The 14423-nt window shown below is 39.0% G+C and overlaps 1 protein-coding gene across 1 annotated transcript; it reads left to right on the forward strand.

Moving 5' to 3' along the window:
* The first annotated feature begins 11701 nt into the window (after positions 1–11701).
* Positions 11702–13204, forward strand: LOC101690005 (G2/mitotic-specific cyclin-B1-like). Its single transcript, XM_045074456.1, has one exon. It carries the CDS (start codon positions 11804–11806, stop codon positions 13073–13075), a length of 1272 nt encoding a protein of 423 aa, XP_044930391.1. The 5' UTR covers positions 11702–11803; the 3' UTR covers positions 13076–13204.
* Positions 13205–14423: the final 1219 nt, after the last annotated feature.

Raw genomic sequence — 14423 nt, forward strand, 5'->3', positions numbered from 1 at the left:
TTATTTTTGTGAAAATTCTTGTGGCTTTGAGGCCCAAGGGAGGAATAGATGGGTGTGAACAGCAAAAAAGATAAACTAACAATTATGCCTACGGTAATAGTGTAAATTACAGTTTACCTTGGCAGAAAGCGTGTGCATGGTAACATTTTTTATGAGAGCTATTTGTATTTCCAAGAGCTGTGTAACAGTTGTTTATCCCTCAGAATGTCCTTTTGAGTTGTGCATTTCCTACCAATCAGCCTTCTGTGACAGTGACATGAGATACATTTATCATTCAGTTTCTAGGATCAAATATTTTAAGTGATCAACTAAGCTACTGTCAGTATGTACCTGTGCAAATGAAAAAATAGAGAATAAATGGGAGTTTAGAACTTTCCTTAGATGATTGAGTGACAGCATTTGGATTGGATTTCATAAGGAATCATGCAGTTATGTTATAGAAGAGACATGGAACACATTTGTTGCCATGTAGCATGCCTGCTTCCCTATCCTTCCACTTCTTGTCTTGTCCATAGTAAGCCTTATTATTAATTCTAAAGGTGCCAGGATAATACATATTTAGAACCTTAGTTTTGAATGCTATTTAAATGTAGGCAATCCTACCCTTTTTTAAAAAACCATCGAGGAAAAAAAAATCAAAATATTAATTAGATCAGTGAAACCTAATACAAACCTTCATTCCCACCGCCCCTTCCCAAGATAATATAACAAAAATCACCTAATACCAGTAGGGCGATATAACATAGACCACCTGTTTTGAATTGGCATTATGTAGTTTAAAATCCATTGAACTAAAGTCAGAACACCTGAGTTCTAATTTAGTGCTTTTTCAACTCTGGCTGCTCATTAGGAACATCCGGTAAGATGTTAGTACCTACGATGCTAGGACATCCCTTCCTCTTCCTGAGAGTTGAATTCAGTTAGTGGGTTTGGGGTGAGGATTGGTCATCAGTATTTTTACAAACTCCTCTGTCAGTTCGCTCTTCTACTTTTCATTCTATAGCATTTAACTTTTGCGAATTCCTTTCAAGAACTCAACCCCCCTTAAACGTCTATTTTCACATTTCTAAAATTGAAGCAACACCTACCAAGCCTGTTTGTCTCACACAGTCATGAAGATCAAATGAAGAGATGATTTTAAAACTTAGGAAAACTAGGACATGCTGTACAAACGTGAGACATGATGATGATCAGGTTAGCTTTCTTGTGATTTAAAGAAGTCAATTTGAAGAAACCTTGGGAAAACTTTTTCCTCCCATCTCGTTTCTTTGATTTTGTGCACTGACTCCTTGATAAGACTTCAGTCTATTTTTGCTCAAGTATATACTGTGTACTTGTTTATTCAGCATTAAACATTAGTTTACTAATTGATTTCTGTCAAGTCAGTGTTAAGAACAGATAGTGAGAAGTGCTTATTTGTGTGTACATATGTGCGTGCATGCGCACACGTTTGTCTGCATAGTATCTGGGAAACACTCGATAAAAAGAGTGGATAGTGATAAACATATAAAAAGGCAATTGGCCAAAGCATGTCATAGTTTATTCATTCATCCAAAAAATACTCTTTTGAGGGATAAATATGTGCCAGTACCTCTGCCAAGACATAGATGACATTGTCAACGCCCTCAAGGAATTCACAGGCAATTGACAATGACAGACAAGTAAACCAACACTTATAATACAGAGTCATGAATGCTGCAATTGAAGATTTTTCAGCATCCTGAAGAGTCTGTGAAGAGAAGTAAAGGGCATAGGAATGTGGTCAGGTAAGGCATATGAGAAGTTAAGAAGGGTGAATTGAGTCTTGAGGGACACACAGAAGTAAGTTAGGTAAAGGAAGGACATAGGTCCTTCAAGCTGAGGGAAGAGTGCAGGAGGAGAATTGATGGAATGTGGCCCATTCAAGGGAAGGATGTGAAGTTTATGTAACAGCATGTAAGAATGTATCTGGGGAATGTATGGGTTTAGTATTTATTCTGAAGGCCATGGGGATACATTTTATTTTACATCAGGGAATATAGATTAGATTGTTTTCTGGTAAACTCCAGTAACCATGGGAAAGGGAGGGAGATGGACTAGAAGACAGGAGAACAAAAGAGTTCATCATTAATGTAGTCCAGGCAAGAAAAATGATTTGAGACTGAACTTGAGGCAATAGTAGTAAGAAGGAATAATTTAGTAGATTGAGCCATTTAATGGAGTAGAATCAGTAAAATTCAGTTACAGATTAATAATAACACATTAAACATTTTTAAAACGACACCAACTCATGAATGCTAGGATATTCAAATGGGATTGTAGTAGTCCCAATAGTGGCCCCCCAAAGATGTTCGTGTTTCAAATCCCTGTGATCCAACCTGTGAATGTTACTCTGTGTTGTAGAAAGGACTTTGCAGATATGATTTAATGATTTTGAAATTACCTAGATCTGCCTGGTGCCATTACAGGCGTCTTTTGAGAGAGCAGCAGAAGGATCAGAATTAGTGGTAGGAGACGTGACAGTGGAAGCAAGAAGTTGGGGTATTGCAAGGAAAGGAGCATGAGTTAAGAAATCTGGGTCACCCGGAGAAGCTGTAAAAGATAAGATCAATTCTCTAAAGCCACCAGAAGGAAAACATTCCTGCCAACACCTTGATTTTAGACTTCTGACATCCACAACTGCAAGAGAATACATTTTTTAAATCTCTAAGTTTGTGGTAATTTGTTACTAATACAGGGACTTTTCCTGCCACAGTGTCAGTGGAGAGCCAAACCGAATAGATACCAGGATACCAAAGTGAGTGTGACAGACTCCCATCCTCTCACATATATTGAGAATTGGAAAAGTTGCCTTTGGGAGGGGATACTTTCTCATTACAGCCTATTGAAGAATGCTTCATAGGCATTATTTGTAGAGCTTAGAAATAGATATCCTGCAGTTAGGAGGAACGGAGAGTTCACACCTGATTCTTGGCAAGGAAAGATGAAAACTACCTAGGTTTCAGTGTTACCTAGCCATTGTAGACAGGGAGTGGCTAACTGACCACTTAGTTGTGCACTAAGAACGATGGTGTTATATAGGAACTGAAACCTTTGGCTTACTACTGTCGTTCTGTTCAACTTATCCAACAACCACTGATCACTGAATCCAAATAGTCCTGTAATCTTCATGCCTTCTTGCAACTGCTACATGAATGTCACCCTACATTTCTTTTCATTGCACTTGGTTTTACAGTCTCAATTTCTTGGACAATATGTCCTCCCCATTTTGCATTCTTTCTTAATGTTGTTGGAATACTTCTTTAAGTATTTTTCCTTACAAAGGTATCAGAAAACTTTTCTGGGTACTTGTATGCAGGAAAGCATTTTTTTTTCCTCCCTCCCTTTCTCCATAATTCAGCTGGGTATAAAATTACAGGTTCAACATCATTTAACTCCAAAACTTTAAAGATACTGTGTCATTTTCTTCTAGCATCAGTAATGAGATTCCACTTTCCTTTATAATCCTTTTAAACTCCTGTTCTTTCACACTGGAGGTTTTCAAGAAATTATCTTAAAATCTAGGTGACAGAGATTTTATGAAGTATGTCTAGTTGAAAGCCTTTTAAAAAAAATTATGCTTCTCTGGGGTGCCTGGGTGGCTCAGTGGGTTAAAGCCTCTGCCTTCAGCTCAGGTCATGATTCCAGGGTCCTGGGATCGAGCCCCGCATCAGGCTCTCTGCTCAGCAGGGAGCCTGCTTCCTTCTCTCTCTCTGCCTGCCTCTCTGCCTAATTCTGATCTCTGTCTGCCAAATAAATAAATAAAATCTTTAAAAAAGAATTATGCTTCTCATGATGTGGTTCTTTTGGTTTGAAGACTACCCTTCTCCAACTCTGGACATTATATTCTACTTCTTGTTTCCCCTTTTCTTTAAAAAAAAAGTCATTTTAAAATTTGGTTATATTGATATTAAACCTCCTAAGATAATAGCTTTTCTAGAAAATCTCTAAAATCTGTTATCTATAAAATTGGGTTGCATTTTCAACCTTTAATTTTCTATTAAGTTCTTTATTTCAAATACCATATTTTAAATTTCCAATAATTATTCATTTTCCTTCTCATCTTTTCCTAGCTGCATATTTTTGTTTTATGCATGCATTATTATCTCAAATCTCCCTGAGGATAGTAACCACTATTTCTAAATAAAAAAAATTCCCTTTACTAAATCATCTCGTGTTTCAGATTAGTATGCAAAAGGTTCATTAGGGCATATCCTTAGGATCAGCATCTGGGGGAAGAATGAGAAAGATACAGGATTGGGCAGTGTGAGAAATTGAGCTGCAATGCAATCTCTGTGGATCTCTTAGCTGAATATCAGGGAGGTTTTTTTTTTTTCTTTTTTAAAGATTTATTTATTTATTTTAGAGGGAGAGAGAGAGAACGTGAATGAGGTGTGGGCAGAGGGAGAGGGAGAGAATCTCCAGCATACTCCCAGCTAAGCACGGAGCTCAGCGCCCAGCGCAGGTCTTGATCTCACAATCCTGGGATTGTGACCTGAACCAAAATCAAGAGTCGAATGCTTAGCTGACTGAGCCACCCAGGAGCCCCCGAGTTTCAGGGAGTTTTGAATCTGGGATAACCCTACAGAATTTCCCCAAGTTGGGATGAGGGAGGCAGGACTTTATGTCTCCATGTTGATAAGTCATGGTATTCAGACTATGATTGTGGGTTGGGGGGCTGTCCTCAGCCAATGCAGTTATCTTTGAGCTTTCTGTTGGCAACTCTGCCAGCAACTAACTGAAGGGGAGTCTGGTTCATCTCAGCATCTACCACATTGTTTTGAAGGCTAGGTTTTTAGGCTCTTCTTGCTCAATTTTTATCTTTCTCTTCCATGCTGTTGTTTTTTCCCTCAAATGTTTGGTGAGCTTAGGTTTTTATTCATGTGTTTGAATGAAAGTCTAGGCTGTTAACATGGCTAACTATATCTGGGTCTACAGTAAGGCTTTTCCTTGAATGAGAGGACTACAGAGCTCTCTGTGTTTAGGGCATGTAGACTGGCAGGACTCACTTTAAAGATGCTCAGGAGGGCATTATTTGGCAATTCTAAATGCCAGAATGAGGGCAGCCTTATTTTGGGGTGCTATCTCTGCTACATGTCCCAGATAATTATAAAATTTCTTTAGAAATTTTCTGATTTGGGGGTGCCTGAGTGGCTTAGTCAAGTAAGCCTCTGCATTCAGCTCAGGTCATGATCCTAGGGTCCTGGGATCAAGCCTGGCATCTGGCTTCTTGCTCAGTGGGGAGCCTGCTTCTCCCTCTCTCTTTGCCTGCTGATCCTCCTGCTTGTGCTCGCTCTCTCTGTCAAATAAATACATAAAATCTTTAAAAAAATTATCTGATTTTAAGCTTGGGGGATAAATGCTAATCCCATATGCCCTGTATATCTGGGGTGGGGCAGTTGGAGTGGGGTTTCTGAACAAAGAGGTGTCTGTATTCCAGTATTGCCTAAATTTGTTTTTCACAAGAATCACCAGAGACCCTTATCAAAAAGCCAGAATTCTGAGTTGTATTGCTAGACTCACTGAACCAGAGTCCCCAGAGAGTAGTCTTGAGGTTCTCTAAGTTTATAAGAACTCCATGTAATTTTATGATCAGCCCAGGTTGGTAACAGCACCTGTAGCCTTCAAACCATCAGCTCCCCATCTCCCCATCAATCTCATCTCCACTTCCATTCTTTGTATCTGCTCCCTTGGAGTCTATCTGTCTATTATGATAGCTTCCACGTGCTTCCTGTCTTACAGCAAGTCATCGAACTCTCTGGTCTTCCTGTTCTTAGGCCTATTATCAATTTATTCCCTTTTGTACTTCTTTACTCTGTCCTCAGTGGGTTTTTAATAAAGAGGGAAGGTAAACATGTGAACTCAAAATACCCTCTTAAATCAAACCTCAATAACCATACTTTGGAAAAATCTCTGAGCCAGCTATTGCTAATGTGCAGTATGACAGATTGGATATGGGGATAAGGGAGATAGCGCGGTCTTGGATAATCCTCAACCGGCTAGTTTTAGTAGTTGGGCAAATTTTTATGTGTTTCACTGAAAAGAAGAATTAGGTGGGAGGGAGGAAATATTTTGCTAGGGAAGATAATGAATTTAGTTTTTTACACGTCCATGTAATATGAAGGCCTCGGGAAGAGATCTGATCTGGAAGCATAATCTGTGAGTGATTGATTCATCCATCAGTTTGCATTGATGCAGCCTATTAATACACACCTTGCATTAATAATGCACCTTGCATTGATACACTTTCTTAATATATGCCAGGATATGGAAGTGGAAATATCTTCTAGGGAATAGAAACAAATAACTTAAAGTGCATGATATGCCATAGAAGTACTAAACTCAGACCTGGGTGATCAAGAAGGAACTGACATCCAATCGAAGCTGAGAAGGGACAAATTGTGAATCTGGCAAAATTGCCTGGGCAGATAAATTATTTTAGAAACAGTGAAGAGCCAGTAGGAAAGCTGAGAGTCAAAAAAGAACACCAGTAAGAATTTCTGTATGACTAGTTCTTAGCAGAAGGGAGAACAAGAGAAGAAGCTGGAAAGGCAAAGAACAGTGAGATGATGCGGGATTGTATAAAATGGGTACAAGGGGAAGTCACTGAAGAGTTTAATTTTTTTTAAGATTTTATTATTTATTTGTTTGGCAGACAGAGATCACAAGTAGGCAGAGAGGCAGGCAGAGAGAGAGGGGGGAAGCAGGCTCCCTGCTGAACAGAGAGCCCGATGCAGGGCTCAATCCCAGGACTCTGGGATCATGACCTGAGTGGAAGGCGGAGGCTTTAACCCACTGAGCCACTCCGCCATCCCACACTGAAGAGTTTTAAGTAATCATCCTATAAGTGGATCTGGCACCTTGGAAATGAGTGATGTCACCCAGTGGTTCTCTAGCTTTGGTCTGCATCAGAATCAACCAGGTAACTTGTCAAAAATGCACTTAATATGTGTAGGTTTGCATCAAGCCCTTTATATACATAGCTTCTTTACATATATTATTTCTTGAACCTCACAGTCTTGGAAGTGAGTGGAATTTTTATTTCCAAGTTCACATTGGTAATAAGTGCCAAAACTGAGGCTTGAACCCAAGCATCCTGGCTGCTAAGTCTCCTCCCCTTATTCCTACACTGTGTTGCCTCGGGATAGAAGCATTTTATATAAAACAGTCCTGTGAGGGGCGCCTGGGTGGCTCAGAGGGTTAAGCCTCTGCCTTTGGCTCAGGTCGTGATTCCAGGGTCCCGGGATTGGAGCCCTGCACTGGGCTCTCTGCTTAGCAGGGAGCCTGCTTGCCTGCCTCTCTGCCTACTTGTGATCTCTCTCTGTCAAATAAGTAAATAAAATCTTAAAAAAAAAAAAAAAAGACCTGTGAATTTCACAGAGGACTTACAATGAGGCCTTTGAATTCTTTAGAATTCTGAGATTTACACTGCTACTATAGGAAACCATTTATTTCCTCCCATATCCAGAGCATTTAATTCAGGAGTATGGAAGCAGGCCTAGGACTTTGAATTTTAACAAGGCTAAAAGATGTTTTGTGGCAGATGATTCCCTGACCCTGCTTGAAATAATTTGAGAATAGAGAAGAGGTCTGAGGTTGACCCCTTAGGACAGAAGAATCCGTTAAAGTGACCAAAAAGAAATGTCTGGAGAAATAGGAGGTAGAATTAAGAGTATTGTTACAGAATAGGAAAGAATTTGAGGAGGTCGACAGCATTACATGCAAGACGGAAGACAAGCTAGGTAAGGGCTAAAAAGTCCCCTTTGGACACGGTCATCGTTCACTGATAAGGCTGAGACTTTTCCCTCCGAAACTATTGATACTTACGTCAGAAGAGCTTCTGCTTCTGGTTATCCACGCTGCATGAAACTAAGCCTAGAGGTAGTTCCATTTTCTCATAACTTTCTGTTTCTCATAGGAGCAGTTAACAGACTTTGGGAAGGTCATTTCTTTATAGCTTATCTTCATAGGCATTGAATTTCAACCACAGCATACCTATGAGTGGCAGACTCACTTAAATTTCTTACAGATTTGCAGATATGCTCTAGGATTTGACCCTTTAAATATGGAAAGATTATTTGTTTCAATAAAGTGCTGCTCAAGCAGCAGTCTCTTTACATTGAAGATTCTACCACCTATGATAATTGAACCTGAAGAGAAGAATTGAAGGATGGCTTAAGAAAAACTTTGTGTTTGTTTTAATATGTAGGCAAACAAAATTCTCACAATTGGAGTGTAAGCTGGAGGTGGATAATTCTTTGTTTTGGAATATTTAATGTTTTCAAAACTAAAATAAGCAGACTCTGCTTTGAGGTTATACTGGTTATTCAGGCACTACAGCTAAGTGATTTCTTGGCAATGGGCTAAGATGTATGTGCCTGACTCCTGCTGGTTTTTACTGGGATTGAGTCTCAGCACAGAGTTGTCTAATAATAGTGTTAAAATCTACACTTAACTTACTCTTATTTATAGGGGTGCCTGGGTGGCTCAGTGGGTTAAGCCACTGCCCTTGGCTCAGGTCATGATCTCGGGGTCCTGGGATCGAGTCCCGCATCGGGCTCTCTGCTCAGCGGGGAGCCTGCTTCCCTCTCTCTCTCTCTGCCTGCCTCTCTGCCTACTTGTGATCTCTCTCTGTCAAGTAAATAAATAAAATCTTAAAAAAAAAAACTTTTATTTATAGATGTCTATACTGCAACTTCCAACAGCTCCAATTTCTTTCTAGTAACACTAAACATTTCTTCTAAACTGAATCTAAGCCCAAATTAATTATTCTTTAGTCATTCTTTCATTCTTACTAATGTATTTATCTTAAGTTAGAGGCCCAAATTCTCAGCTTTGGAGATCACTTAGAAATTTTATGATAGTAAAAATTATTATTAAGCACCTACTATGTTTGGCATTGTGTTGTGTTCTTTGTGTATCCTTTAGGCCTTGCAGTTTTGGAAATATAAATACTTCTGTTCCCAAGATCATATAGCTAGTTAGTGTCAAAACTGAGACTTGAACTGAAGGTTTCTGGCTGCAAAATCCTTTTTATACTTCTGCACTGTTGTTGCCTGCATACAGAAGCACTATGTATTAGACCCTTGAATTTCACTAAAACTATAGAAGGGGCTTTCGAGAATTCTGAGATTGACAGTGCCACCAAAGGAAACCATTTACCGTAAAAACACCAGGTGCTTCTGGAACTCACTTAAGAGCTTGCTGGCCCTCTGTGGACTAGCCTCATCACCCACTATATCCACCATACCTAACATCATTGTCGATTACACATTGTAGACCATTGAGTTACTGGCTCTCATTTATTTATTTATTTATTTATTTATTTATTTGGTAGTTCTTGAGCATCTGATGACTATAACAAGGTCCTTATCTTTATGGAGTCTGTATCTAATGGTGAGGGGAGGCCCGGAATGATAAATCTATAAATATCAAGAATCTACTCTGTTACTTTGTGATTTTCATACACATATGCATGTTGTTGAGGTTGTAGTGTCCATTCAAAGAAAGAGGCATCTTTTAGGGTGAGAGATGAGGTGAGTTTAAGGGGTTGCTAGAGACTAAGTGAATTTTATTTGGAAAGGGCTGAGAGGAACCCTCCTAATCAGAGAGAAGTGCCAAGAGAAGATGTTGCTCTTTGGAAGGAAAGAAAGAAATCATGTTAAGGAGGTGTTATGTAATGAATTTTGAGTTATTAAGAAAATAACATCTAGACCACTAAGTTTCTTTGGTTTGCACATTCCTGTCAGATATGAATTAGAATACCCCAACAATCACTAGATATTTCTCTAGTAACCTGAGGTAGAATAGCAGTCCATTTTAAAGCTGGCTTCCCTCTGTCCTGCCTGTGCTTGTTTTCAGTATCATTCATGTAAAATGGCCTGTCATTCTTTGGGAGAGTTTGGATGTTCACAGTTGTTTATATCAAACTCTGAAGATAAAGAAGGATGAAAACTTATACTTTTAGGATTACTGCCATTAGAAAAAAGTAAAAAGTGGGTAGAAGGGTGGGTTAAATGAGTGATGGGCATTAAGGAGGGTGCTTGTTCTGATGATAAGCACCAAGTTTTGTATGTAAATGATGAATCACTAAATTCTACACCTGAAACTAGTGTTTGTTCTGTATGTTAACTAACTGGAATTTATTTATTTATTTAAATAATTTTTTAGAAGATTCTATTTATTTATTTGGTAGGGAGAGATAGAGATCACAAGTAGACAGAGAAACAGACAGAGGGAGAGGGGGAAGCAGGCTCCTCTGAGCAGAGAACCCATGTGGGGCTCAATCCCAGGACTCTGGGATCATGACCTGAGTGGAAGGCAGAGGCATAACCCACTGAGCCACCCAGGCACCCCAACTTACTGGAATTTAAATAAACACTCGAGGAATGCCTAGGTGGCTCAGGAGGTTAACCGGCTGCCTTTGGCTCAGGTCAGGATCCTAAGATCCTGAAATGGAATCCTGCATCCAGTCTCCTTGCTCAGCGGGGAGTCTGCTTCTCCCTCTGCCTGCCCTCCCCCTGCTTGTGCTCACACTCTTGCTCTGATTAAAAAGTAAAATAAAATTTTAAAAGGATAAAATTCCCTTAAAAAAAAGCTTGAAGAATAAAAATAAAAACACAAGTCTTTGTAAAAAACAATAAAAAGAAATTCAAAAGTGACTTGTTATTCCATTGCTTTTATTAATCATGGTATGGAACTTATTGATGGATCTAAATTTAAATTACTCCATGTTTTAGATTTGGGTACGGGTTTTAGCTGACTTTTTAGAGAATTATTATGACATACAAAACTATTTTTGATAATTCTCAGAAAATCTGAATGTAAGACCTTATAATTATTTTTATGATAATACCTACTAAAAATATTAATGGATTAACTATTGTGTTAACAATCACCATCAGCCAACCTACTAGAAATCTTAAAATAATTGTTACCATAACATTTCTTTTTTAAAAATTTAGAACATAATTATCTCTAAGTTATTTTCAAAACAAGTCTATTTCAATTAACTTTGTTCAAATTTATAAATAGAATTATTTTTTAAAAGAAGAAATTTAATTGAGGACATGGTAAGGAAAAAAATAAAAAATATTTTGAACTTCAGAAGAAGTGATTTTTCTTAGTGTATATAAAAATTCTCATTTATATTTACACTAAAGCTGTGGATAAATAATTAGGTTTTTGTAATACAATTTAGAAATCATTTGAAGGAAACAGTAGTTTCTTTTTTACTAGTAGGTTAAAAATAAACTTCAGTGTTATGTTCATATCTTAGTTAAAAAGCAATATAATTCTGGAATTGATTCTGGGTTTTAATTCTCTTTCCAGTACTTACTAGATATCTATTCCTGGAGAAATCTCTTACTCTAGTAGAGGTGTTTGTTTTGTTTTGTTTTATTAAAATGAGGGTAAGCATAATTATCTCACAAACCTGTCGAGGAGACAGAATGCATGCAGTGTAGACAATGTATATAAACTAAGAAATTCTGCACATATGATATACACAGACACACTCATAACACTTTTTTAAAGATTGGCTAATGATAACTATAGAAGAAATATTTTATGTTTTAAGATAATAAACTCCTTGAGAAGTTTCTACAACTCTCTGATGTAAGGAGGGGGAATATATTTAAATGAAAATGCCTCTCTAGCCCGGCGTGCTGCGGAGGAACGGCGGAGGAACGGCTGTTGAGCTGCGCGGGGTTCAGGTCCCCGGCTGGTTGGTGACTCCCGAGCTCTGCTTCTCCCCACTGAGCTGCTGCCTGGTGAAGAAGAAGCCATGGCGCTCCGGGCCACCAGGAACGCAAAAGTTAATGTGGAAAATAAGGCGAAGATCAGCATGGCAGGCGCAAAGCGCGTGCCTCTGGCCATGATTGCGGCCTCCAAGCCCGGGCTGAGGCCGAGAACAGCCCTCGGAGACATTGGTAACAAAGTCAGCGAACAACCACAGGCCAAACTGCCTCTGAAAAAGGAAGCAAAAACTTTGGTTCCTGGAAAAGTTATTGCTAAAAAATTACCTAAACCTCTGGAGAAGGCACCCGAGCCTGTGCCAGAACCTGAGCCAGAACCTGAGCCCGTTAAAGAAGAAAAACTTTCGCCTGAGCCTATTTTGGTTGATACTCCCTCTCCAAGCCCAATGGAAACATCTGGATGTGCCCCTGCAGAAGAATATCTGTGTCAGGCATTCTCTGATGTAATTCTTGCAGTGAATGATGTGGATGCCAAAGATGGAGCTGATCCAAACCTTTGTAGTGAATATGTGAAAGATATTTATGCTTATCTGAGACAACTTGAGGAAGAGCAAGCCATCAGACCAAAATACCTACTGGGTCGTGAAGTCACTGGAAACATGAGAGCTATCCTTATTGACTGGCTAGTACAGGTTCAGATGAAGTTCAGGTTACTTCAGGAGACCATGTACATGACTGTTTCCATTATTGATCGGTTCATGCAGAATAATTGTGTGCCCAAGAAGATGCTGCAGCTGGTTGGTGTCACTGCCATGTTTATTGCAAGCAAATATGAAGAAATGTACCCTCCAGAAATTGGTGACTTTGCCTTTGTGACTGACAACACTTATACTAAGCACCAAATCAGACAGATGGAAATGAAGATTCTAATATCTTTAAATTTTGGTCTGGGCCGCCCTCTACCCCTGCATTTCCTTTGGAGAGCATCTAAGATCGGAGAGGTTGATGTTGAGCAACATACTTTGGCCAAATACCTGATGGAACTAACTATGTTGGACTACGATATGGTGCACTTTCCTCCTTCTCAGATTGCAGCAGGAGCTTTTTGCTTAGCACTGAAAATTCTTGAAAACGGTGAATGGACACCAACTCTACAGCATTATCTATCATACACTGAAGAATCCCTTCTAAGTGTTATGCAACAACTAGCTAAGAATATAGTCATGGTGAATCGTGGACTTACAAAGCACATGACCATCAAGAACAAGTATGCCACATCTAAGCACGCAAAGATCAGCACGCTGGCACAGCTAAATTCTGCACTAGTTCAAGATTTAGCCAAGGCTGTGGCAAAGGTGTAACCTGTAAACATGAGTTGGAGTACTATAATAACTGCAAATAAAATTGGCACCATGTGCCATCTGTACATACTATATGTTATCTTTACTGACTTTTAATAAAGTTTGTGGTCCTTTTTACTTATACCTTAACTCATTCGAATGTCGCTACTTTCCTACTTGAGGATAACCTAAACGTTGTGTTAAAGGTATGGTGGGGAGTATAAAAAGTGCTTTCAGTTTATTGGGACCCAACCTACATATATAATTGTCATTTGTGTGGTTCTTGTTTTATGTATATGGCTTTCGCTTTCTTAATATGGATTACTTTGGTCATGAAGGCATTTAAAGCCCTTTGTAGGGCATATGTACAGCCCTATAAGCCCTGTCATCTTGGAGAATATGCAGCTTCTGTCGGCTTAAAAGCCTGCCACCTCACCTTTAGACACTCCCCTCCCTATTTTCTGTTTCTTCCAGTGGTTGCTGCCATAATTCCAAGAAGTTCTTATTTCTACCACTATTTCTTAAATTATCAACTTTTGTATCATTTTTTTCACCTGCAGAAATAAGAACTTTGTATTTTAAACATACTTTTTCATTGTTGATCAAATAAAAGTAGATCCTCAAAACATTAAAAAAAAAAAAAAAGAAAGAAAATGCCTCTCTACTATAGTCAGAACAAAGCATAGCCCATCGAGGAATTATGCTAGACAGCAGAAATGTTTCTTCAGTGGGACATGGGTGCTAGATTTGATCTGTTTAATCTTGAATAACCCTTCGATATTTCATACACTACTGACTTCATAATAACATGTTTGGGTAAACTGATAGAAAGCAATTGTCAAACTTCTCCCCTATGAGGCTACTTACTTATTTAGTTGTTGGACAGTGTTTAGAGTTAGAGATTATTAAAATTATTTATTTATTTATTTAAAAATGTGTTTATTTTTTTAAAGAATATTTAACTGACTGAGCCACCCAGGTGCCCCAATTTTGTTTTACTTGGAATCCCAACCTCACATGGAGTACCAGGAAGGATCATTGGGTGGGAATGGAGGGAAATCCATAGACAATATCATCATTACTCTTTAGGGGCTTGAAGGAATGCACTTCACCACTTGAAAAAGAAGAAAACATATTTATGGATGAACATGCCAGGGATAACAAGTTGATATAGAAACTGCAGGCCTGGGGTGCCTGGGTGGCTCAGTGGGTTAAGCCGCTGCCTTTAGCTCAGGTCATGATCTCAGGGTCCTGGGATCGAGTCCCGCATCGGGCTCTATGCTCAGCAGGGAGCCTGCTCCCTCCTCTCTCTCTCTGCCTCTCTGCCTACTTGTGATCTCTCTCTGTCAAATAAATAAAATAAAATCTT

The sequence above is a fragment of the Mustela putorius genome, unplaced genomic scaffold, assembly GCF_011764305.1.
Source record: "Mustela putorius furo isolate JIRA1106 unplaced genomic scaffold, ASM1176430v1.1 tig00537350_pilon_pilon_pilon, whole genome shotgun sequence".
Taxonomy (NCBI): domain Eukaryota; kingdom Metazoa; phylum Chordata; class Mammalia; order Carnivora; family Mustelidae; genus Mustela; species Mustela putorius.

Coding starts and splice junctions, on each gene's coding strand:
- LOC101690005 (XM_045074456.1), top strand. CDS start 11,804: ATGGCGCTCCGGGCCACCAGGAACGCAAAAGTTAATGTGGAAAATAAG.